The sequence below is a fragment of the Pipistrellus hanaki genome (genome assembly GCF_964339955.1).
Source record: "Pipistrellus hanaki genome assembly, chromosome: 3".
Lineage (NCBI taxonomy): Eukaryota > Metazoa > Chordata > Mammalia > Chiroptera > Vespertilionidae > Pipistrellus > Pipistrellus hanaki.
The window spans coordinates 103,849,307-103,876,063 of record NC_140505.1 but is presented as its reverse complement, the minus strand read 5'-3'; the positions used below and the strand labels follow the sequence as shown (position 1 = coordinate 103,876,063).

The window sequence follows — 26,757 nt, the reverse complement described above, 5'->3', positions numbered from 1 at the left end:
CCAGGCTCTTCAAGGGAACAGAGCCACTTATGCTGGCAGGGCCTGAGCACAGGAACCCTGATGGTGAGGGGGAGCGTGCACAGCTTTGCACAGCAGCTTCTGACATGCTGGGTCTCTAGCTCCCAGATCATGCCACTCAGAGCCAGAGGCTAGGCCAGCCTTCCCTCGGCCTGTGCTCAAGTGTGGAAAGAACGGGAATCATGCCCTGCAAGTGAAGGAATGCTGGGGGAGGAGCAGAAGGATGGCGGGGCTACCATCACTGTCTGCCTGGCCGCCTCTGCTCACCTCTGCGCTGGTTTGCTCACTTGGCTGGAATAAACACAGCTACACCGATCAGACTGATGATGAGCCCACACTCCTCCATGACATTGGGAACCATGATGGACACTGGGACGATATACCCAGTTACTCAAGTCCACAAGCACAGCTACTCTGTAAGCAGGCTATGTTCTGCATGCAGACATCACTGGGCAACTTTGTTCTCTTTTTCTAACTTTTGGTTAGTGAAATAGAGTACATGCTGGACTTGTTTTTAATCTGCCATATATAGAAGCCATAACCACATCCCTGTCTGTTCTCAGCCAGCACAGAAAACCAATCAAAACAAGGAAGAAGCACAAACTACCAACTGGACTGCTCCGGCAAGGCCCAGGCTGCCTGCAAGCTGTCAGCTACAGTTCTCATGCGCTCAGTGAGTTATTGGCATTGATTTAAGGCAAAAACAGAGGCAAGACTCTTTAAAGCATATATTGTACCCATGTGCAGCAGTCAGCTAAAGTTCTTTCAGTGAAGTATTTTTTCTTACTTCTTTTTAAGAACATGGATTGCAATTTACAATTCCCTAGTGTGAGGAGAGTACCACATTTCTCTCACATTTAAACAGAAACCAGTATAAATGACAATACTCAAAAAACATTGCGGAAACCATGAAATAAATGAATAATGGACAATGTCATTTTTGAAAACAGTATTTCTCAAAAATCAATCCATAGCCATAAACCCTACCCACCCCAGATTAACAAGGCACATTTTTACAGAATCCAACAGTAAACACTTGTACAATGAAATTCCATGTAACAGAAGCAAAAACCAGCACAATAAAAACCAGATCCATTCTTGATTCTTATTATTCTCTATATCCTTCTAACTGCTGTGCCATAAACAAAAACAGTGTCTTTGCTTCACTATGTCTACAAGTAAAACTATGCTCGGGAGACTGAACTAGGACAAATGAGCTTTCACACACGCACACATCTGACAAGCAGCAGCAAAGGCAGATAGCTCTGCAGCTCAGAAAGGAAAGAGTCAAATCAACAACAAAACAATTCTTTCTCTGAACACATACCCATGTGAAGGCTTTCCAAACTCCAAAATCTTGCTATTTCCCCTCTAGCTACCATCCTTCTTCTGGAAAAGCAGCCTCACTCAGAGCAGGACTGGGGTATGACTGAGCATCCCAAGAATCTCACAGGCTCTCGCTCCGGAACTGCAGAAATTGCTTATTCACAGCTTTGACGCTGGCTCCCTGTGACCACGCCAGCCAGAGCCTGCTGAGCGCTCACCGCTCAGTAACTCCGAGGCTGGCGGTTCCAGACATCTCCGGATGCCAGGAGGAAATTCTAAACTAAGGCAATCCTGCACATGCCAAACCCACACACTCACACAGCATATCAGGTGCAGTCAACAACCCTCCGAGAAGGTGGAAAGAATGCGTTTGCTGCTTTTCATTACAATTTCAAAGCCCCAGTTAGATTTTCATAGAGCTTTTAAAAAGGTATCTGTTTACTGGAGAAAAATTGCAAGGAGGTTGCTAAATTCAAAAATGGAGTTGGGATTGCACACTATGTATGGCATGACAAAAATCTGAGTTATGATACTGCATTATGTTAACTGTTAATTTATGAAATCACTTTAAAAGGGAATTTTATTTAAATTCCCCTTTTGTTTACCTTTTATTATGTGAAAATGATAGGTATATCATTTACTATATAAAGTATATATATATAGGGTATCCCCCAAAAATGTATGCACACACTTTGAATAATTATAAAGCAGTGTTTATTAAAATACATGTCATTTTCAAAACTGAGCTATCAGCTTTCGAAGTGTGTATACATTTTTGGGGGGACACCCTGTATACTAAATAATGAAGATATTGTTTTTGCTTTTTTCCTAAAATAAGTTTCCTCCAGATAACACAGATTATTTACTTCCTTTATATTTTTTTGGTAATATCCAAATTATCTACAATAAGCAAGTCTTTATGTTATAAAACAATTGTTAACAAACTGTGTTTCCTTCAATTTGTTCTTAACTGGAACTTTGCAAGATAATATATGCAAAGTAGTGATCACATGGTCATTCCTCAATAAATGTTGATTTAAAAAAGATGGTGCCACTAGTAAATGCATCTTTACTGTGATGGGCTGTGGAGTGAGTCAGACCAGCTAGGTTCAAAATCCACTCTACCACAGCTTCTTAAGGGAAAGTTTCCAAATCTCTAGGTTAGGGGTGTCGAACTCAATCAGAGAAGGGGCCAAAATCTAAAATCCAGCCTAAATCACGGGCCGAATGCTTTACTGAATAGTCATAAACTGACAATGTCATAAACTGACAGCGGAGTGCAGTGATGACAGTGCGGTGCGGGCCACATTGCAAGGCCTGGCGGGCTGGATTTGGCCCGTGGGCCTTGTGTTTGACACATGTGCTCTAGGTAGCTGTTTCCAATCTGTAGAATGACCAACAGCCGTTATTGGGTTATTGAGAACATATTACAAAGTATTTAGGACAATACTCAGACTTCATTAGGGATTAATAAATGTTACCAATAAGCTGCTGCTACTCTGAAAAACCCTCGGTCCATAGTATGTATAAATTTCCACAAAATTCACAGCGTGAACTCAGCAGGTAAAGCTATTATTAGTTATCATATCTATGTTGACAAGGTGCTGTCCTGTAAACTTTTCTTACCATTAAATATTTGTGGCTATTTCTATTGACTGGGTACGTCCCCCCTTCAATCCAGCTGAGGAGGGTTTTCTGGGGGAACTCAGGGCTTCAACAATCTACAACAAATGTGTGCGCATGCACACAATCATTCGCAAAACCAGATTGCCTTCAAATCTTTCCTATGGAACTATTTTTTTAAAAGTACTTAAAAGAGCCAAATTTTTTAAATGGTTAGTAGATCATTTGATAGGAGCATATCTATTTTCAATTAAGGTGGTACTTAAGTAAAGGGTCTTAAGGCACAGCTCCTCAGACTGTGGTCACAGATCCGCAGCACTGGCAGGACCTGGGAGCAAGTTAGAAGTGAAGGTTCTCAAGCCACACCTGGCCCATTTTATATGATCTAGGGCATGCAAATGCACCTTCAGGTTTGAGAAGTGTTGTTCTAGGAAAGTCAAGAAACTCTTTGCTCTGAGGTAACATCTTGAATGCTGCTAGACTTTTTCATCAAGTCAAAAGCTAATGAAGACAGTGGAATGAATGAGAAGAATTCAGGATGAAGAGGTGAAATGCTGAACATTGAGAATCAAAGCAGTAGAAAGTGGAATTAATTGTGATGGGTATCCTTTCTAACAAAGCTTAAATTCCAACAGGAGGCAAATAAAACCCACAGTGCTTTCTTTTGCTTGCTTTCCTCTTCTCCTCCTCTTCCTTTTTTGTTAAAATTGCAAGTGTTCACAAAGAAAAAAATCTCTTTGCCACATACCCTTAGTATCATCACCTCAAAGGTTTGTTTATTTTCACTTTTCACTGGCAGCTGTTACACAGAAACAGCTTCTGTCTCCCAAGGACTTTTTCTAAATCCAGAGATGGGGTCAGGGCACTAGAGTAAGATCCTGTGGATTTTAAGATCTTAAAAAGAAAGCATTCACTAAATAAACATACTTTACAGTACATCTAAAACAAAATACAGATAAAAAGTGGAAAAGCAAATGCACCAAAACTGTATTTAAATGAGGCATCTTCTCAAAGGATGTTGACCCAACAACCCTTGTAAGGTATTTTTGGAAGAAGCTACAAAAGTTTGACTTTTAGCTTTTAAAAAACTTTTAAGTGATTAGAGCCGACAAAATTCGTAAGCATACCATAGTTGAAGTCTTAAACCCCACCCCTCCAACATATGCACTAATCTCTTCTCCTTTGATAAAATACCAACCACTCCACTATCCAGATAGAACTGGGAAGTCACAACCATTGGTTATTGGCAACACTGAAAGAATTAAGCAAAGGCATCAATCCCAAAGGAGAGTGAAGAAATCCAAATTATAGATTAATATCAAATATCTAGAAATTAGACAAGATAAAAATTGAAAACAAATAGATGTTACGATCATTTTTATTCTATAGATACATAAATTATTCTATAGATACAGAAATTTTCAGCAAAGTGGCCCTAAGACTTATATGTTTTTATACACATACATATGGAAAGAAATGCCCTAAAACTGTCAGTGAGTTAAGTTAATAATGGTGCCTCAAACACAAACCACTGGACCTATCTCTCCAGGACTGCTTCTTGAGATTGACTAGGTAGTCATTAAAATTCCATTTAGCTCCGAATTTCTATTATTGTCTTATTTTAAGTACAATGTGGTATGGAATTTTTCATATGACCACTTTGCTATTTTATGGAGAAAGATCCCCAACATTTGTTATCTGCTCATCAACCAAAGTTTCCCTCCCAGCTGCCAATGCTTCACACCAAAGCAGTAACCTCTCTGTGTGGTATAAAGGTGTCCTTAACCTATGAACAGCTTAGGAACTTTATGTCCCCACTAGATTTGGTCACAGCCTCACTGCCAAAAGCTACAGGACAGGCACAGCATAGCAGGAATAATCCTACTCTTTGGCACAGCGCTATTGTCAATCTTAGAAAATGGGCTTAAGGACAGATACCACATCAGCCAAGAACCAAGGTCCCCCTTACCCTTGGCTGGACTGAGCCCCAGTCTAAGTTCCCATATACATCATGACTACCCAGAATCAAGAGTTACATAGTAAGGGTTCTATGTACACTCATGTGCTGCCCCATGGCCAATATGGGGGTGGAATGGCAGATTCCTTAACACAGTGGTTGGCAAACTCATTAGTCAACAGAGCCAAATATCAACAGTACGACGATTGAAATTTCTTTTGAGAACCAAATTTTTTAAACTTAAACTTCTTCTAACGCCACTTCTTAAAAATAAACTCGCCCAGGCCGTGGTATTTTGTGGAAGAGCCGCACTCAAAAGGGCCAAAGAGCTGCAGTTTGCTGACCAAGGCCTTAATAGGACTTGGCCATAGTTATTCAAATCAAAGTTCCCTTGTTCATTAGCATAAATAATTGTGTATGCAGAGCTATAACTTTCTTCCTGAATGGATTAAAGACAAGCCTTATTAATTTACAGGTCAAAATTATATTATTTTCCAGAAAAAATATTACACAGACACCTAACATAACATACATTTTCTAGCACACATTGATGTTCAACTGCACCCTGTTTCAGAATACTGCCTACTCATGTATGGGCAAGGCAGGCTCCACTTAGGTCTTTTTTTTTTATATATAATATATTTTTATTGATTTCAGAAGGGAGAGGTTGAGAGAATCATTGATTGAATGCCTCCTGCAAACCCCCCCGCCCCCCCAACTTCCTCCCCCAAACACACACACAAAGGGGATTGAGTCATAACCTGGGCATGTGCCCTGACAGGGAATCGAACCATGACTTTCTGGTTCATAGGTGTATGCTCAACTATTGAGCCACACCAGCTAGGCAGGCTCCACTTATGTCTTACTGAAACCTCAGTCAGCAGCCAGGCGCCTTACCACAAAAGGGGAAGGACCAATCACAGAGAACACAGGAAATGGGGCAGGGTTACAAGGACATGCTGTGTGAAGACCATGCAGCGTGCACTTGAAGCCAGAGGATAAATGTGCGCCTCTCTTTGTATCTTCAAAGCTATTTCTTTCAACCCGGGGTTATGTGAGCATGAACACAGAAAATAATTTGTTCTCACTGACTTCAGTGCACCCTCCCATCATTTTCACACCTTCTCCGCACCCCAACCACCCTAAAAATGACTCCAGAAATGACACTGTTCCTGGGCACTGACTAGAACTTTTAGATAAATTCAAAAGCAAATATAAAGTCATCCTTTAAAAGACAGGTGCCGCCATAATTATAAGACCATGGCTTTTCCTGGGAGCACAGGTGGCTCTGTCGCCCTCAAGGTCTAGAATGCAGTTCACCTTTCCTGTATCCATTTGTCTTTGGGTCTTTAGGACTGAGCATGTTTCAAACATAACAAAAACAAAATGGGTATTAGATGAGTTTCACTTTTCTTTGTTTTAATAAAAGGCAATTGTTAAGGTGTGATCTTTGCAAAAATGAGATATAACTGACATATAACTTTAGTTTCAGGAAGGCATCTTCTTTAAAACTGCCAAACAAGTATACTTTTTGCAGCTAGGTGGAATAATTTTGTGGTTTGTGATGGAAAAGCACAGCACCTCAACGACAGTGAATGGAAACCAATCTGGGCTTTCGAGCCAGTCTGATCTGGTTGGGACGCCAGCTCACTACTGTGACTTAAATCTTGCTTAGCAGAGAGAGGAAATTTATTGCACATTTTTAAGTCTTGGATTGCTTGTCTGTAAGACAAGTAAGATGTACAGAATATGGGTACTTGGTGGTTGTCAGTTGTTTAGATCTCTTGCTCTCCTTCCTCTGACTTTTAAAATCCAATTTCTGGAATGTAGTATTAGACACATGATATTTTGAAGACTCTAGTAGTTTAGAAAGATAAGAACAAATACAAGTTTTAGGACTGAGAATGTTTTAACTGTTAGAAGATAATAATGTCAAGAGTTTGCTGGAAAATGCTCAATGCTTTATTTGTAATACTTGTTTCTATATATGGAACCCTTCCTAATTTCTAAGTTCCTGGCTATGGGATCCACACTCGTCTCAACAGCACAGTCAGAAGGGAGTGATTTTAATGTGCACAGTGTTAGCAGTTAGGAAAACATTTTTAACAAAGTACTTGCCTAAAGACAAGCTAACTGAATTATCTTGTTTTACAAATAAATACGGCCAATGACGCCACTGCTTCTTGGTATTAGAGTATAAAAGGAGATGGGAAAGGGAGAAGAGAAACTATCCCGTCCGAACCTGACAATGAAAGAGTTACCGTATGTCACCAATACTTCAACCAGCTTTCCCAAGAACTCTGTTACTATCACTCTCAGCAGGGTGTAAGTTCTTATTTCCTATTTTCTCTGATTCATTACTAAAAGAAAACGTTTGAAAATCAAATGCAGAGCCCTGGCTAGTGTTTAAAATATCATCAGCCCACACACCAAAGGGCTGCAGGATCAATCCCCGGCCACCGCCGGGACACATGTAGGAGACAACCAATTGATGTGTCTCTCTCTGCTTCTTTCTCTTTCTCACTCCCTTTATCTATCTTTCTACCTCCCTCCCTTCTTTCCACTCTCTCTGGAAAAAATATCCTCAGGTGAAGATGAACAAAAAAGGAAAGAAAATCAAATGTAGAAAGAGATAACGCAAGCATAAGAGATCAAACAAGAAGGTTTTATGTTGTGTTTAAAATAATTTCAAAAACATTTTGGGTCAAGACAATCAACAGAAAAGATTCAGTTGAAAATTTCCCACTCTAATAACCTCAGTGTATGCATTTTAAATCTGTTTAATCTATATTGGGATAATAACAAAATAATAACAGAATATTGTTCTATGTACACTCCTGGTGCCCGATGGCTTTTCACTCATTAGATTAAGTGACTCATCTGTGATTAAATGGTTAGTGCGGTTAAATAAATAACTCAGTACTCTGGCTGTAAACATGGCTCACTGCTCACCACTGCCCTGCTCCCTGTGTTATGAATGCTTCCCTTTAGTTCTTTGTAGTAATGGCAGCTAATATTTACTGCATGCTTACTGTGTATCAGGTCATTCTCACTTATCTGTGGGTGTATAACATAATATCTCCTAGGACAAAAGAGAATATTGAGACTTTCAGGTTAAGTAACTTACCCAAGGTCACAGAGCTAGTCAGGAGAAGATTGGGATTCAATTGTGTTTTTTTGACCCAAAGGTCTGCTAATAACAGAATTAACTTTCTTAACAATAACTGGAATAGAACAATGCCAGAATCATTGTATGAGTCTCCTTCCTTGTCTAACTCATTAGGTCTAGCAATCAAGTATTCTTAACGTATTATTCTATTGATCATACTAAGGAAAAAACAGAAATATGTTCTGAACTATTTTTAACTGAACTATCTATAAATTTGTTGTTTCCAACAAACTAGAAGTAGGATCAACAACAAAAAAATATTAAGGCAAATGAGAAAAACCCAGGTGTGGGAGGTTAGGGACGAATGATTAACGGGGAACTTATGTGCATATATGCATAGCCCATGGACAAAGACAATAGAGTGGTGAAGGCCTGGGAGGGGTGGGTGCAGGCTGGAGAGGGTCAATGGGGGGGAAAAAATCAGCCATCCTTTTCTTGGGGTTGTGCTACTGTCCAATGAACATATAGTGAGGACAGTACTGCTAAAACCTAAAAAAAACCCACAAATCAAAGGGGACATCTGTAATACTTTCAACAATAAAGATAAATTAAACAAAAAAGGGGGGAAAAAACCTTTCTTTGATTTGACTAAGTAAAAGCTAAACCTAAAGTGTTTTTAGTAACTTTATTTTGTTGTAAGACTTTTCAAAAAAATGTACTCCAGTAATTTATTATAATTCAATTTACTTTATTTTTAAAAATCAAAGTTGAAATGGCATAAACACTTGGGTTTAAATTCCCCCCACTTCCTAAATGTTGAGATATTACATCATCAAGGAATAGAACTTTCTGATGTATACGTAATATTACTGCTTCTTTCAAATATATTTAGTAAAGGCTCAGCTGGTGTAGCTCAGTGGTTGAGCATGGACCCATGAACCAAGAGGTCATGGTTTGATCCCAGGTCAGAGCACATGCCCGGGTTGTGGGCTTGATCCTCAGTAGAGGACATGCAGGAGACAGCTAATTCTCTCTCATCACAGTTCTCTCTCTCTCCCTCTCCCTTTCTCTTTCTGAAATCAGTAAAAAGATATTAAAATTATTTAGTAAAATTATAATACACAAGCATGTTGAGCTTTCAGATATAGTAAAATAAATACAAAATAAATGTTTTTTAATATCCCAACTAAAAATATCATCTTTATTTAGTTCTATATTTTATGGGAAGTGTTTCACTATAAAAGTCAGAAAACCAACACAGCTAAGCAAAATAGACACCTCTATTCTAAACCTACTGTCCCAACTTCCCCCATGACCGACCGCGCAGACACCCTCACACTGCATGCTGGCTCTGCCCTCCTGGTGAACTGCAACTGCTTTGGTCGGGATCAGCACTCCTGGCTGCTAACTCCAATGGTATTTTTCAAGCAGTATCTAACTTGACTGGTTACATCTGACAGTATCAACCATTACCTCTCTGAAGCCTGGCTTCCTCTGCCATCTGGGACACTACTCACTTGGCCTGGCCATTCCTTCTCTATCTCTTTATGGATTTCTTTTCCTTTAATGTCCCCCAAAATTGTTGATCCTCTTCTCATCTTTTACATATGTACACCCAGGATGGTAACATTCCTTCCTAGAACTTTAAGAACAACCATCCATTTGCTGATGCCTCTTTACCTTTAGTCTGGGTCTCCCTCCTCAAGTAAGACCTTATAATTAAGGGTGTGGTGATGATACCTCCTTCTAGCTGTCCCACCTAGATTTTATTTAATTTTTAAAAATCAAAGTTGAAATGGCATAAACACTTAGGATTAAATTCCCCTTACCTTCTAAATGTTGAGATATTACATCATCACTCCAATTTAAATGCTTGGGATGGGACTGAGTCCCCCTTTTGTGTTCTCCTCTCCTAGGCTTCCTAAAACTCAGGTATCTGGGCAGCAGCACCCAAAATATCTAGACAATCAGCTCGACCTCCAAGTTTTCATTTCCTCAGTACTACTGTCACATTCTTAGTTCAGGGCTCTCTCCTTGATTAAGCAACAGACTCCTCCTGTCTCTTGGAAATCTCACTCCATTTAAAACCCTCTGTGGTTCCTGGTTACCTCCAAGATAAAGTCCCCTTAACGGAGGCCCTAAATGGGCAACCTCCTTCTTCCCTCTCTCAGTGGGATCTCTAGTCCAGACTCACCTCTCAACCTTTCAACCCTTCCCCTCATCTTCATCCTGCTTCAGCCACCTGCAGCAGAGGCGCAAACAGACTATCTACAACTCCTAAATCAGAAAAAACAACACATGCACTGTGCCATAAATATCTTAACTTAAAAAATATAACAGAGCATTTAATTCATGTTTGCTATCATACAGGACCAGAGCTCTTCGTGTACGATCATCTAACTGGAATTCTGCCTTGTCTCTTGCGCAGGCCACACCCAGAATGTGTCAAGCATGAGTTCCAGTTCTAGCTTCTTTAAAATACAGTACTAATCACAAACAGTGTAAAGCATTCTGAGTACAGATTCTTTGATTTTTCCAATTTTTGTAGCTCTTAATTCTCATCTAATTTGACAGAAAATACTTTTTTTTAGCAATTCACTTTTATTGAATCTTTCCAAGTGTTCAATTTATAATAGTTTTCATAGACATGACTCTCTTTTTAGTCTTATATTTACATTTAATTTGTTTATATAGCTAATAAGCTTCATAGTTATAATAAATACAACTGCCATAATGAGGTTTGGGGTCATGCCTTCACCATTGACTCTGGATAGGATGTAACTCCATCGATGAGAGCAGCAGCCAGTGAGTAGCCTACTGAAGCAGGCACTCGGTGGCCATGGCTTCAGTCTGCACATGGAGGATGTCTTTAATCTGATAAGCATGTGGATGGGCTAAGACAGTTTATGTTGGGCTATCCTACCTTCGGTTATTCAAATGTGCTCTCCTTTCTATGGTGTTTGCCCTTTGCATACGCTCTTCCCTTCAGCCTGGAATATACCCTCCCTACCAACAAATGGAATCTAACTCCTATTCATCCTTCAGGTCCAGGAAGTCTTGGGATCCCGCAGATCGGATTTGCCTGCCCTCTGTACACACTTCACTCCTGCACTGTCATAAGGACTTTACACATCTGTACACCAGACTGGAGATTCAAATGGGCACATGTATATATTATACAGCATCATATATATTTGTTACATGAATCAGCACAGATGAGGTATGGCCTAGACCAGTGGTTGGCAAACTCATTAGTCAACAGAGTCAAATATCAACAGTACAACAATTGAAATTCCTTTTGAGAGCCAAAAACCGACTTCTGCGCATGGGCCACGAAGTTTCAATTGCACTGTACATGTGTACCTGTACGTGGTATTTTGTGGAAGAGCCACACTCATGGGGCCAAAGAGGCACATATGGCTCGTGAGCCACAGTTTGCTGACCACTGGCCTAGACCAAAGGCACATTAAAGGAAGGTTTTAGAATCCTAGAAGCATTTCCTAAAATATCACTGTTTATGTCCTAATGTCCTATATCATCTCCCAGTGGTAGGACTGACTTCATAATACAGTTGAATAAACTTGCTTTTAAAACCAATACTAGGTTCCTAAGTGGGGGAAAGTAAATAAACACATGCTTAGGAAATACTTTTCATTTTTTAAAATATATTTTTATTGATTTCAGAGAGGAAAGGAAAGGGAGAGAGAGAAACATCAATGATAAGAGAGAATCATTGATCTGCTGCCTCCTGCATGCCCTACACTGGGGATTGAGCCCACAACCCAGGCATGTGCTCAACCACTGACTCCCACCAGCTGTACAGGAAATATTTTCCATTTATGAAAAAGCTCATTTCAATAGATAATCAAATTGAAAGGGAAGTTGTAGATATGGAAAGAACGTCATTTCTAAGTGATATCGCCTAATTGCACTTTGAAATTACTGGGCTTTAAAGAATATCTTTGACACTTTTTCTCCCTCCACTTTAGACAAACCAACCTTAAATCTGTACCAGATTAAAGCAAGCAAGGTCTGTGGCCATTGTGGGGGTGCCTCTCTGGGGACAGCAGATGCTGTAGCTCAGTGTGCACAGCCACGTGGACAGAGGCCACCTCACTCCAGCTGGAGATTTCCCTGGGCTGGCCGCTAGGGACACAGATGGCAGCTACACTTGCCTCGGTTTAAAAGGGCCCCTCCTAGGATCCCTCAAGAGGTTGCCCCACCCCCAACATTTTTTCAGGTCACTGGTTCAGCAAGGAAACTCCCAGTGCTCCCATGGTTCATCTGGCCAATCACCTGCTAGGCAATCCTCCGAGGGGACGCTCCTAGGAGGAGAGGTCACAGATGGGGCTGACCAAGCTTTAAGACACTGGGCAGAAGCCAATGCCTACATGCAAATTGCAGATGTTTATCAAAATTATAGCCACACTATAATGGCCAAATGGGTCCATTCCAAAAGCTGATAACTGAGCAAACAAGGATATGCTCTAGCTTTCATCTCCTGGCCAGGATGGATACATGCAGCCATGGTAATTATGGGGAAGCCATGAGATTTTCAGTGGTGGACACTTACCAGCAACCTTTTCAGTTAAATGTTTCTCTAAATAGCAGTCCCCAATTTGTTCTTGAGGCAAAGAAAACTTGCAGTAGGTTGGATTTCATATTACTAAGTAACTTATTTTGGAAATGTCTAAGGTATCTGAGCTCTATTATGTCTATTTCACTTTGTTGTCTAAGTGGTAGACCCTGGTTAGCTCAGTGACCAATTTGAGTGCTTTATTCAAAGTAATGTCCATCACTAGCTACACATTTCCCCCACCTTTCAGGTAATTTGTGGATACGGTCCCACTATAACTTTTGAGGCAAACCATTCAGAGACCCAATTTTTCACTTCTTCCTACATTTTGAAGTGCTGCTCAGAAAGTGTGTGTGCCACTGATCAGAACAAGTGATAATCTGAAGGAGCAAGGTCTGGTGAATACAGCAGGTGGGTTAATGCTTCCCAGGCAAGATCTTTTACTGTGTCTTTAACTGGTTTTGAAGTATGTGATGGTGAATTATCATGAGGCAAAATTACTTTGCCTTGTCTTCTGGAACATTCTGGTTGTTTTACAAGCAAAGTGTGGTTCAAATTGATTATCTGTTGTGGGTAGTGATCAGTATTAATGGTTTCACCTGGTTTTAGAAGCTCATAATACACCACACCTTCCTGATCCCACCAAACACAGAGCATTGTCTTTTTTCCAAAGCGATTTGGCCTTGCAGTCAATGTTGATGGTTGGGTCAACCCATGATTTTGTGCATTTGGGATTCTCAAAATAAATCCACTTTTCATCACCAGTCACAATTCAACGCAAAAAAGACTTTCTTTTGTGCTGCTGAAGCAACATTTTACTGATGACTTTTCGATTTTCTATTTGTCTTTTGTTCAGTTGATGTGACACCCATTTTCCTTCCTTTAAAATCTTTCCCATTGCTTTGCTTGTAAATGATCAGAAATTGTTTGCTGAGCAACGTTTAATCTTTCTGCAAGTTGTTTTTGAGCTTGACACACATCTTCATCCAATAATTCTTGTAATTGTTGGTCTTCAAACTTTTTCGGTTGACCTGAATGTTCTCTATCTTTCACATTGAAATCATCATTTTTAAAGCATTTAAACCAACGTTCACAAGTATCTCGAGATGGAGCATGTTCACCATAAGCTTTCCAAAGTATGTAACTTTCAGCAGCGCTGTTCTTCAAAATAAAGTAATGAATTAAAACTTCCCGAAAATGCTCTTTTTATGGCATGAAATTCGACATTTTTAAGCGTAAAAATATCTATGATGTTAACACCTTTAGCAAATTTGACATATGAAGTTTTGAAGCTTGCTATCAGTACAACAAAACAGCATACATATCAAATCGCATATATATCAACATATGTGTAACTCTATTGAAAAAACTGCACATCAACTGGTACACCTAATATTGTATACATTTTCTGATTTGGAGATTTTTCAGAGCACTTGACCAGGGAGGAGGAAACTTATTTTCATTATTTTTAAATGCCTTTACTATGAAACATTTCAAACAAAAATAGAAATAAAGAAATTATATAATGAACCTATAATTACCAATATTTTACCAACTTTTCCAACTATTTCCTAACTATTTTTTGGAGCATTTTAAAGCATATTTCATGTATATCATTTCATACAAAAATATTTAGTATGCACCTATAACAAATAAGGACTTAAAATGTTACACTATCCCAACTAACAAAGTCAACAATTCCTTCACTGAGTACTGAGTTCATGTAAAAATTTCCCTACTTAGCCCTAGCCCAGTGGTCAGCAAACTCATTAGTCAACAGAGCCAAATATCAACAGTACAACAATTAAAATTTCTTTTGAGAGCCAATTTTTTTAAACTTAAACTTCTTCTAACACCACTTCTTCAAAATAGACTCACCCAGGCCTTGGTATTTTGTGGAAGAGCCACACTCAAAGGGCCAAAGAGCCGCATGTGGCTCTCAAGCCCCAGTTTGAAGACCACAGTCCTACAGTTTGGCTCAGTGAATAGAGCATTGGCCTACGGACTGAAGAATCCCAGGTTTGATTATGGTCAAGAGCACATACTTGGGTTGTGGGCTCGATGCTCAGTAGGGGGCATGCAGTAGGCAGCCAATATTGATTCTCTCTTATCATTGATGTTTCAATTTCTCTCTCCCTCTCCATTCCTCTCTGAAATCAATAAAAAAATATTTTTTAAAATTTCCCCACTTGTCTCAGATGATCTTTTTACAGCTGATTTGTTATCAAAATCCAAATAAGGTTTGGATTTACCAAACATAATTTAGATTAAACGACATTTGTCCATTTGGGTGGCATCTACAAGAGGTTTTGCATTCACCACATAGACCAATAAAGCACCACCACTCATTCCGGCATATCAATGGAATGTAAACCTGGACCCACTCTAAGGCAGCCGATGGTCCAGCTCCCGGCATTTAGAAAGGAAGGAGGGTAGAGCCCGGAGACAGAAAAGCTGGAGCTGGTCTATTGTGTACTCACCGCCCCCCCGCCCCTGGCTTTTCCTTCCCAATGATGGAAGTGGCAGCAATTTTTATAAACAATGTACTGCTCCTCTCTCTAGTCAAGGGAAGCCAGCGAGAGGTAATTCTGTTGCAATGAGGTCGAGGACCTCCATGCGGTGGAGCACCTGTCACAGGAAAAGTGGGCATAGTTTCAGTACTGGGCATGGTCTGACCCATGTGACCTTGGCTGTGCTTAACTTATCACTGGGAACATAGAAACAAAACTGATAAGTAACTTCACTAAGGTATTACTTGATTCTTGTAGTAGGACATCTCTAAATCTGGTGAGGAGAAGTATGACACAAACTACCATGGTAGAGAATCAAGGGCCCTCACACAGCTCCCAGATCTATATAAGTCAGTTCCCAGACCTATGTCTCCTTGGGGTAAATATCACACTATTCCAACTTCCTTCTAGCCCTCCCCAAAGGAACTTTTCACCCTTTACCTGGTAACTGTTCCCTAGGAGAAGGAAATCCCACTAGTGAAATCTAAGCAATGCTCTTCCTGATGCTTTTTGACGGGAAGGAGAGAGAGCCCCACAAGGGATTTAGCTTGTATGGATTCATGGGTAGGAGCAAATGGCTTAGAGGAATTTGGAAAGAACAAAATGGTAATGGACTGGCCTGGGGAAGGTGTGTGACTAGATAAATCAAAATACACTCAACGCATGAGAAAATGTCCATCTATGCGAATGCCCAACTGTGTCATATGTGAATCCTATTGCAAAAGAGGCTGTTGAATAATTGTGTGGATGTTATGTCCTACTTTGTAAATGTCAATCCTTGTTCCCAGTCATTTTCATGCTCAGTCAGTGGGTTTAAAAAAATGGCCATTGTGGCAGAAATGGATGCCAAGCCTGGGCTAACCACCATAGGGTACCCCTCAACCAAGTTAATGATATGGTTCCTTGAAAGAACCAGACATCTACTTGTGGAAAGTTGATTACAATAGACTCTTTTCATAACAGAGGAGTAGATGATTTGTCCTTACAGGAAACGGCACTTATTCTAGATTTGGATGTGTTTCCCTCGACTGTTAGACACCTACTGGAATCTTGCCAAGGCCTCATACACGATTACGGCATCTCATAGAACACTGCTTCTACCTGAGGACTCCCCAGTGAGAGGAGTGCCCACGAGTGTCACTAGCTTTCTCATTTGTGTCACCCAGAAGCATGGAATCATATCAAACTGAATAATGGTGTAACTGAACCTAAAGATCAATAAAAACATATTTTTTAAAAAGGCATTGCAACAGAAGAGGAGAAGGAGTGGATATTATGCAGAGGCCCAGACTCAGAGGTGTCTGCAGTACCTGATGATGAGCCTTTGGGTTGTCTTCCTCGAGAGGAGGAGGAGTTTTTAATTATACAGGGAATAAGTGCATTGTGCTAGAATAATGCTCTTTTAAAATTGAACACTCTCGCCGAAACCGGTTTGGCTCAGTGGTAGAGCATGGTCTGTGGACTGAAAGGTCCCAGGTTTGATTCCGGTCAAGGGCATGTACCTTGGTTGCGGGCACATCCCCGGTAGGGGGTGTGCAAGAGGCAGCTGGTCGATGTTTCTCTCTCATCGACGTTTCTAGCTCTCTATCTCTCTCCCTTCCTCTCTGTAAAAAATCAATAAAATATATTTAAAAAAAAAATGAACACTCTCTACCTTGCTGTATTTTTCTTTATAGTACAATACTATCTGTTGTATCATACAGTTGCTGGTAAATTTATTACCCCCTCACTAGAATGTAAGTGATTTAAGGGGCTTTGTTTTGTTCACTACTCTCAGATGGCACATGGTACACACTCAATTGTTAATTAGGAATGAACAAATGGAGAATCAGTTCAGAATCTATTTCTGTTTCTACAACCTGGATTTTCTTTGGGGGAATGACCTCCATTCCACTCCACTGCGTTCCACCTTAGTAGACAGGTACTCCATGCGCCTGCCTCTTACTATGAGAGGCAAAGGGTCCCTGGAGGCACCATCTTCTTCCAGCTCAGTGCCACCAGGTGGTGGACGCATCACTAAGCTTTCAGAGTTGATCCTCTATTTGGGGCCTTTGACTCGTGACTGAGTGACCGGGGAACAGAAGAAGTAGTTGGCGTCCCTCATTCCCAAGGGTAGCACTATGGCCAGTATTCGTTACAGGCCTTCCTTGGCTCTTTCCTTGTGGTTCTTTGGTTCCCAGAAGCAACCCTGACTGTGTCACCCGTTTTCTCTATTGGTTCTCACTATTAATTATGGGAAACCTGACACTCTTCTGCTAAATTTTCTTTTTGCTAAGCTACCCATTTTTTCCCCCTCAACAAAAGAACACTAAAATCAAAACAAAAGAGAAAGTACAGAAATAAGCAGTCTGTATGTGTACAGGGTTGGAGGAGAAATCACCTACAGTCCTGCCATCTTTCTTAGAGACGGGCAGATTTCACACAGCCCTCAGAAGGAACCAACCTTATAAAAAAACTATGGTACATCTACACAATGGAATACTATGCTGCCATAAAAAAGAAGGAATTCTTATCATTTGCAGCAACCTGGATGGAATTGAAGAACATCATGCTGAGTGACATCAGCCAGTCAATGAAAGAGAAACACCACATGACCTCACTCATTTATGGATAATAAAGAACATTATAAACTGATGATCCAAAAGATAGATATAGAGACAGTAAAGCAACAAGCAGACTGTCAAATTACAGTAGAGAGGGTAGGGAGATCTGGGGGAGATAAGAGATCAACTGAAGGACTTGTATACACGCATATAAGTACAACCAATGGACACAAAACTCTGGGGAGGGAGGGCATGTTTGGGAGGAGTGGCAATGGTAAGATATGTACACAGATAATAATTTAATAAAAAAATATATACACAATAAGGAAAAAAAAAAAAAAAAAAAAAGAAGGAACCAACCTTGCCAACACCTTGATCTGACTTCCAGCCTCCAGAACTGAAACAGTACATTTCTATTGTTTGTGCTACTTTGCTATGGCAGCTCTTGCTAACTAAAACATATTGTGTTTCCATTTTTCTATCCCTTGGTTTTCTTAATTATACTGTTTTGAATCAGTGACCCACACATGACTCCAAATCCATAGTCCACTGTAATGACACTGACACTGCAACTTTTTGATATCACAAATAATATTGTGAAGAACATCTTGTGCATGTAGTTTTTTTTCTTCTTTTGGATAACTTTCTCAAAAGACATCACCAGAAGTCAAGGACTTGACCAGAGAATGCTTCACAGCCTGTGGCTAAACTGCTCTGCAGAAGCATGACAATGAACTTACTGTGTTGCCAAGGGTAGATGGGAATGAGTTTTGAATCTTAAATGGAAAGAACGCTTAAAGGAAAAGAAGGAAATTCTAGGTGAACTAGAGCCAAGCGAGTGTGAGAGCCTGGAGGATGGTGGGAACACTGAACGAGGAGTGAGAGACACAGATGGAATGTCAGACTGGGGTGGTGGAGAAACCTGTAAACTCAGTTAAGGAACTAAGATGTTACTTCAATAATGATGGGGAAAGTTTGCAAGGAAATAACAAAAAGAGTTGATGTCCCAGCTGGTTTTGCTCAGTGGATAAAACGTAGGCCCTTGGACTAAAGGGCCGTGGGTTCGATTCCAGTCAAGGGCATATATAACTTGGTTGTAGGCTTGATCAGCTCTGGTAAGGACACATATAGGAAGCAACCAATAGTGTGTTTCTCTCACACTGATGTTTCTCTGTCTCAGTTTCTCCTCCTCCCTTCCATAAATCAATGGTAAATATTGTTGGGTGAGGATTAACAAAACAAAACAAAACAAAAGAATTGCATATGAACGGTATCTCTGACTAGAGTGATAAAAGCCCCGCCCAAGGAAGCCATAGGGGAGGGCAGTTGCTGAAGGTCAGGGTTAAGGAGCCTGAGAAGCAGGAGCTGCTGAGGACTAGACAAGTGACCAGGGATGAGGGGAATGATTCCCAGGTGTTTGGCCTGCTCCCTTGAAAGAATGGCAAAGGCATCAGTGACAGGAGGACAGAAACAAGCTCTCTTGGACATCTGAGCTTGAGATGATCACAGATTTCCTCAACATCCAGCTGCCATCTAATTTCCCTTTGCCTCTGCCTCCTGTTTGATGAAAGAGTCTTGCCTCAATTCCTCTAATATGTGTGGCGTGAGTTAGAAACCATGCCAACTTACTGCACAAGTCACCAATTCTCTGACCTCTTACATGCTAGCCCTCCCAGGACACCCTCTTCAACAATGTCTGTGTCCTTATTGCCCCGTCTACAGCAAGAAGGAAAGAGAACAAGGATTCCACACCTCCTTGTTCTCTTTCTCTCCTCTCCCTGAAATTTAAGTGTTCTCCAAGTAACACCCTTAGTTTCTTTCAAGTCTTTTGAAAATACATTACTTTAACTCTCCCTGCTTCTCACAGCTCCCACCGCCAGCATCGCGGTGAGCAGCAGTGCTGCAACCAGAGCCCAGGCCTAGGCTGCGGCTCCTGCCGCCCAGCTCACCACTCGCATGCCTACCCCAACACATTAATGTTTTAAAATGAGACAGTAAACCTAGCAATTGAAGCTAATCATGAGTAGTCTGCTGCATTTTTAAAAATGCAGCATAGTTCAGTGGTTACAGCATGGGCCTTGCTATTGAAAACTCTGTGTGACTTGAGGTAAATCCCATTTCTGCCACTTCCTGAGTGAGTGACCCAGGGCAGCTCACCTATCTAAACCTAGGATTCTTTCTCTGTAAACAGGATAATACAGTATCTACCTGGCACCGAGTTAAGAAGATGAAATATGTGAATACATCCAAGCACACAGGATGGTGTCTGCCATGTGGTAGGTTCTCAATAAAAGTCGGCTCTCTCGCCCAGTGCCACCAGGACAATGCCAGTATCCACCCAGCTGACTGGCACGGACATAAATGTTAGTACAGGGAAAGATTGCCTTTTTTAGGAGTTTAAACATCTTCCCAAAATGTGGTATTATTTCAAATCAACAATTGGGTAAATACTATGGCGACATATTAACTACCATATTAGATAACTTTTCTTTGGTGTTCAAACAAGCATTGGTGAATCTTAAATATCCAGAAAGAGCTTCAAGGAGGTTAAGGAGAACCCCTGGGACTCTGCAGGACATGGAGGTACACAGAAAGGAGCGAACTTCTCATACTCAGGGCCACTGTAATGACGCACAGCACCCACCCGGGACAGGACAGCTGATGACAAACCCAATTCCCCAGGTGAGCCTTCCTCACAGTCAGGAAACAACTACCTGGCCCGGAGACAGGCAGACAGTCCACAGTGACCTGGACACCTTGGTTTAACTGGAGAGTCAAAGCAAGGGTTCCACACCAGTTGCTGAAAGGGGAGACCCCGAGCGGGAGGCCTGTGAGACTTACTATTGGATGCTCGCATCTGCCGCCGCCGTCCCACGCGGTCCAGCCCAATGGGGGTGCTCTGGGAAAATGTGAACGGCCGGAACCGGGCCGAAATCGCTTTGTAGGGTGGCACCTGGTGAGCTGGCACGGGCGGCCTGGCTGCTGGCTACAAAAGGAAAGCAAGAGGCTGTGAGACGATGCCAGGAAGTGGCAGCTTAGCAAGCTCTTCACACACACAGCTGCAAGGAGCTTAGCGTTCTCACCTCAAAGCTCCTCGCAGATGTGACATGGTTTCCCCAAAGCATGTGAGAAGCTTGCAGCTGCACTGAGGCTCAACTGCAATGAGTTATTCTGACGTTTTAAAAAAATCAGTATCAACCCACTGGCTCTTACCTCGCAGCATCATGTTTCATCTTATCTGTCAGCAACATACCAACAGGCAACACTCAGTAAAAGGAAAATGTTAGTTAAGAAGAGGAAAAGCAAACGTAGGAAGTGGTGGCTTTCTCAGAGATACAGGGTCACAGGTTAAGAAGATGTGTTCCCAGCAGCAGCCTTCAGAAGAAGCAAAATCAGTGCCAAAGACCATGGCGAGGGTGACCAGTTGTGGCTCAGCTATTTACACTGGTCTCTACATACCCATGTGCAGGTACCAGTTCAGTATTTGTGGAATCCAATTCTTGTTTACCTAAACTAACAAGACAATTGAGCTTTGTTTAAAAGAAGAGTTGGTTTTTCAAACATTTGCCCTTGTCTATAGAATCACTTCTTCTATGCCCTTTTGATTTTCTACATTATCAGTCCCTATAACTGCAACACAGGTCAAGCTGCTTAGTGCTTTCCTTAGGGTTTTCACCGAGTTCCCTAAATGAGCTTACAGTGCAGAAAGTTATCTGCCCACACTTCTTTTTGATGTTCTAAGTGAAATAAATTTTAAGTGCTTTACATCTTCCCTATTCGGTGTATTGTGAATTAAGAGGTCACCGTTTGTTTTAGTTCAGAATTATTTCTCAGCATGCAGAGCATTTAAACACAGCAAAATGTTTGCGGTATTCTTCAACTTATTTTGTTTTTACCTTAGGAATTCAATTCAATTTAGTTCAATTAAGCAAAGGAGTTTTGCATGTTCAATGTATAAACAAAGTGCTGTGCTGGGCTTTACAGGTGGAATGTAAACAGAAAATCTATGCCGACATAGACTTTTCTTTTTAGGAGAATTTTATGGTTCTGATATCAGCCAGCAAATTTAAAATATAAAATTGGGCACTCACTCATGTACTGTTTGGTGAGCCCCGGGCCATGGCTGGATATTGCCAAGTAACAGAAACTCCTCCTGACCAAGGCCTTTATTTAAATGTTTTGTATCCTCAAAGAGCCTTTTGAGTAACTGATAAATATTTGCTGAATTACTAAGTGAATAAAATTAAGATTTTAATCTATTGTTAAAGCAATTGAAAAACTGCAACACAAAAGCAAGAAAATGGTAGAAAAAAATTATTTCCTAATAAAAACAACTTCTTTGTTCTCTTCTCCTCTTTACTTGTTAACAATGGATGATGCTTTCTTTCAGCTTCTTCTTTCAGGAAGCTCACTAAATATGTACTGCTATTTTCCCCTTGTTCAAATCTCAGATGATTTGGAACAAACATCAAACTACTTTCACACATCATTCAAGATCCCAGCAAAGACAGAAGATTAGTAAAACATCCAAATGTCAGATTATTAGTTCTAATATGTGCAGTTTGCAAAGTCCAGAAGAAAGGTTGTGAGTAGATGACATCATCATTGAGTCAGGAAAGAAAGGAAAGCAGCATCCCGTTTAGTTTGCAGGGGGAACAAAGGCCAGGAAGCTGAGGGCTCTGCTGCTTTGGTAGAAGCACACCAGATCTTACTTGGGTTAGAAGAGTCTCTATTGCTTCTGTCTGGCTGTTCCCATAAAAGCTGACCCCGCCTATCACGGAGATGGGGCGCCTTCTCTGGCATCCTTTGGGGCAGCCCGTGGCTGCGTTCTGGTCTGCGGGGACCGTGGAGGCCATGCTCAGCTGGTGGTCACTGTCCACAATGTCCTCCTTCTGGGGGTCCACAGCAATTGAGTCTTCAGGAATAGACAAACTTCGGCAGGCAAACTGGCCATAGTCTGAGAGCGGTCGAGGCCGGGACCTCCTCCCAGAGCCCCATCGCCTCCTGGGGGTCCTCTGAGCCTCCTTCCCATCTTCCTCCAGGGATGAGCCCCGCCTCCAGGATTCCTCAGTAAAAACCTTTTCAAATTTGAACAAGTCAGGTGAGTGCCAATATCAGGAAGGTATTAAAAAAACATGCTACACATTCCCCTCTACCCTCCCTCAGCTCCACCAGGAGGCTTTCTAGATTTACTTGTTTTTGTGTAACAAACGTAATTGAAATGTGGCTTAAAATAAGCAAGTCTATCTTCAATTGTAAGTTGAATTAAAATTAATTTAAATAGTGATGTTTGGTGACTAATGAGCCCTGATAAAAGATATTTTAAAAATCAGTACCATTAGAAGTTATAAAAAGAACTTTTAGGTATGATAGGGGTGTCACCCAAAATACACATGACAATAGCATAGGGGAAAGGCAGGTCTGCCAGTAGAAGAATGAATGCACAGTGCTACCCACTGCTATTCTAAGGTATTGTATTACAATAATGTTTAAAAATAGAAGGTGCTTTCAGAAGATTAAGTCTGGGTTGCTAGGGAAGGAGGGGAAAGTATTGAATTAGGATTCCAAGAACCAGATCAGGCTAATAACTAGCTGTGTGAGCTTGGACATCTCTCAAGTGACCATTCAGGATCTCAGGTTTCAGAGTAGACACTACCACAGCTGGAGAGTCTATGATCCTAAATTAGACAACACGTTCTAATTTTTCAAGTAACTTTTTCAGAGGCAATGCAATATACTACGGGAAAAGCCATAAGGCTTGAGAATGAGCAGACTTCGATGTAAGTCAGATTGGGCCCCTAGCTTTATTAACAGGCAAGCTACTTCTGTGGAAGTGGTTCTGTAACTGCTCCCTAGGGAAAAATGGATCCTAGTGCGGATGAAATACAATGGTAAGAGCCCTATCCGCCATAGTTAATCATCCCTCTTAAGAAAGCACTGCCACACAATTACAATCCCCTGACTGGCACAGCCTGGAGATGAGCTCCACCTCTAAGGACCCTCGGAGCCTGGTCTCCGAGCTCTATGGGAGGGCAGGCAGAGGGGTCAGCCAGCCAAAGTCTCCTGCAGGCCTGGGACCTGGGTGCCTCCAGTTCCTCCATCCCTATACATTATTTAAAATACAATAAAAGCATATGCAGGCACCAGAAGGGGACTAATTTACCCAGAAAACGCATGTGATTGCAGGGCATCTCCTAACGGAGATGGCCAGATGAGCTGTTGTGGCATCCCCTGGCAAACCAGCTCAGCCCTGCCCTGCCCATACCCATGGACACTGCTGGTCCAGGAAGTCCCACCTATTGCTAATTGGTGGCAAATGAGACCTGAAATGCAGGTCCCGTAATTTCCAATCTGGTGTGTCCAAGCGTCCCCTAAGATCACATACCACGGGAAATGTGCTGAAGAGCAAAGCAAGCAGGAAAGGACTTTCCTTTTTTAAATCAGGAAAACTGAGACCTAGGGAAGTGATTTACTCAGGGCCACACAGCCAATGAGCAGCAAGAGACACAGAAATGTGGGCCTTGTAATTTGTTTCCACGATATCAAGTCTCCTCTGCTCAAAGGAAGATGGCTTCTAGCATTCACCAATGACCCTGCTATCTAGTAAGTCTACTGCCCAGAATGCTACCTCTCATTGAAGTCTCCACTGAAGGGGTCCAGAATACACCACCAGGGCCTTCCATCTGTTTTGAGCTGAAGGTATTTAAGAATGGACTTTTTTTTTTTCCTTGAATTCCCTCATCTGCCTTAACGCAGGGCCTCCCAGAAGAACTTAGTTGTTGTGATCTGCTCCTTGGATAGAGTTTCTTCCAACCAGGGAAGATGCACTCTTACCGCTGCAGAGGAGAAGCCCTCACCTACACAGACAGGGTCACAAAACCATCCCCTCTCTCACCCACTCTTCACAGTCCCAGCTCCTTTCCTAAAAGTCAGCTGTTTTCCCATCAGCACCCTTCCCCCTCATTAAGATGGTATATAAGCCCCCAATTCGAACACTTCCTGGAGTCACACTTTTTTGTGAGCTCCCACTTACCTACATGAGTAAAAAATGCCTTTTATCTCGCAAATTTGCTTTTTGTCAAATTTAATTCTAAGAATCTCTAAGCATAAACCTAAGAGGGTATAGGAAAAGTTTTTTCTCTGTAACACTGCCCTGGGAAAGAGAAGTCATGGAAATGTTTATATTATTTTATTACATTACATATGAACAACAGGTTTTTATGGATAGTTTAAATTACCACATCAAATGGCACAGACAACTTAAGCATGAAATGAGACTAAACCTATTTATTTTATCACCCTGTGATAAAAAGGTTCAGAAAGAATGTGCTAGAAAAACAGAAGTACAACAAAATTACGGGCAATGGGTAGTCTGGTCATAAATCTATATGAGGTTTTGATTGCTCTTATGCAACATGCAGCCTGCTTTTCCTCACTGATGCAAACAAAATAAGAAAATGGGTTTAGGAAAACAAGGAGTTGTCTTAGCTGTTCAGGTAATAAATCTTGAGACCAAAACACACACCCGGAAGTGATAGAGGCTGAGAGCAGGGAATTAGAGGGCAGGAAGTGGCCAGCACAGGCTTGACTCCCTCACACCTCAGGCCTCTGGGGGCTACCAGCCTGCACGGGACCACCCCCGGGAAGCAACTTACTTCCACCGTAGCTATTTATACAGCCCAAGGAGGACACCCCCTCCAAGTGGTATCAAATGTTCTGCAAAACTTAATTAACAGAATAACATATAAAATTGAAATGTCCCTTTTACTCCTAGCAAACATACCGAGGGAAGGAGGGAAGGAGGTAGGGAACAATGTAAAGTCCCTCAGCGTTAAGCTCACATTCAAATAGGGATCCTTAGCCAGAAGTGACTTACATTCCTCACAGAACAAATCTGATGCATATTCCAAGACTAAATTTTCTTTTAGCAAAGTGTACCGACTTCCAAAATACGACCTACTTTCATCCTGGGAAACACTCTGAGTGTGATTATACCTGGAATTACAAACCCAGCACCAACAACAACAACACTCTCCACTCACCTACCTCGGACTCTGCTACAGGCAATGGTGACCTGCAGACACACTGAAGGAACAAGCAGTTGACTACATCCATGCTCTCTGAGACTTCTTCCCACCGTTAACACACTCAAATCAGGGGTTAAGTGGCCAGAGATCTGCTCAGTCAGCTTTTGCCGGCAGATCAGCAGCCTGAGCTTCCAGGGTTCTCTTAGCTTGAATGGCCAATTCACACCCAAGTCATAAACTTTTGCAAACACACTTTTCAGTTTAACTCTTGCTTCTCAGTACAGTTTTAAAGCACTTTCCTTAGACAGCTATTCTTCCCATACAAAATTCCTTTCTTTACAAAAATAAAAAACCAAGATAGATTTCATAACCTCTGATTAGACACTTTAAAACATTTTTTTGAAACCACAGCGAGATTAAATTACTATCTGGAGGTAAAAAGAAAGAAAAACTCGGGCAGAAAAACTGATGTCGCTTGTGTCTGTTCAGAAGCCTGACTGGCAAGTGCTGGGTTGAATTGTATCCTCCTGTACGGCATGTTGAAGTCTTGACCCTCAGCACCTGTGAAGTGATCTTACTTGGAAATACTAAGCAAAGATTAGCTCATACTGGATTAGGTGGCCCCTAGTCCATTGGCTGGTGCCCCAAGAAGAGGAAAAATCTGAACACAAAGACAAAAGGAAGAAGGGATGTGAGAACAGAGGCGGAGATCAGAATGATGCATTTATAAGCCAAGAAACCCAAGTCTCTCCCCTAGGGACTTAGAGGGAGCTTGGTCCTGCCCACACCTTGATTTCACATTCTGGCCTCTACAACAAAGAGAATACATGTTTTGAGCCATCCAGTCTGTGGTATAGTAGCTCTAGGAAACTAACACAGCAAGGGAATTCAGAAAAAAATATTCTAGGCAAAGAAATTAAGATGCTTTGTGTGAGAGGGCAGGGCGGGGTGAGGATGAGCTCCCAACTCCGCCCCGCAGGGCGGAGTTATCCCTAGCCCTCACCCAACCAATCAGGGTTAGCCGAGGCAGTGACATCACCACCGACCAGAGTAAAACCCCTGGACTGG

The 26,757-nt window shown here is 41.5% G+C and overlaps 1 protein-coding gene across 3 annotated transcripts in view; it reads right to left on the bottom strand.

Annotated features, from left to right (window-relative positions):
• SPATA13 (spermatogenesis associated 13) overlaps window positions 1-26,757 on the bottom strand; it is a gene marked incomplete at its 5' end in the record, with an annotated part of 93,948 nt that overhangs the window by 34,637 nt on the left and 32,554 nt on the right. The window contains 2 exons of one of the 3 annotated variants that reach the window (XM_084878757.1): window positions 20,504-20,648; window positions 22,375-22,740. In XM_084878757.1, the coding sequence (XP_084734883.1) occupies window positions 20,504-20,648; window positions 22,375-22,740 (511 nt within the window). Of the gene's footprint in view, window positions 1-1,345; window positions 1,552-20,503; window positions 20,649-22,374; window positions 22,741-26,757 lie in introns of those variants that run through there. The other 2 variants (XM_084878758.1, XM_084878759.1) reach the window with 2 other exon arrangements.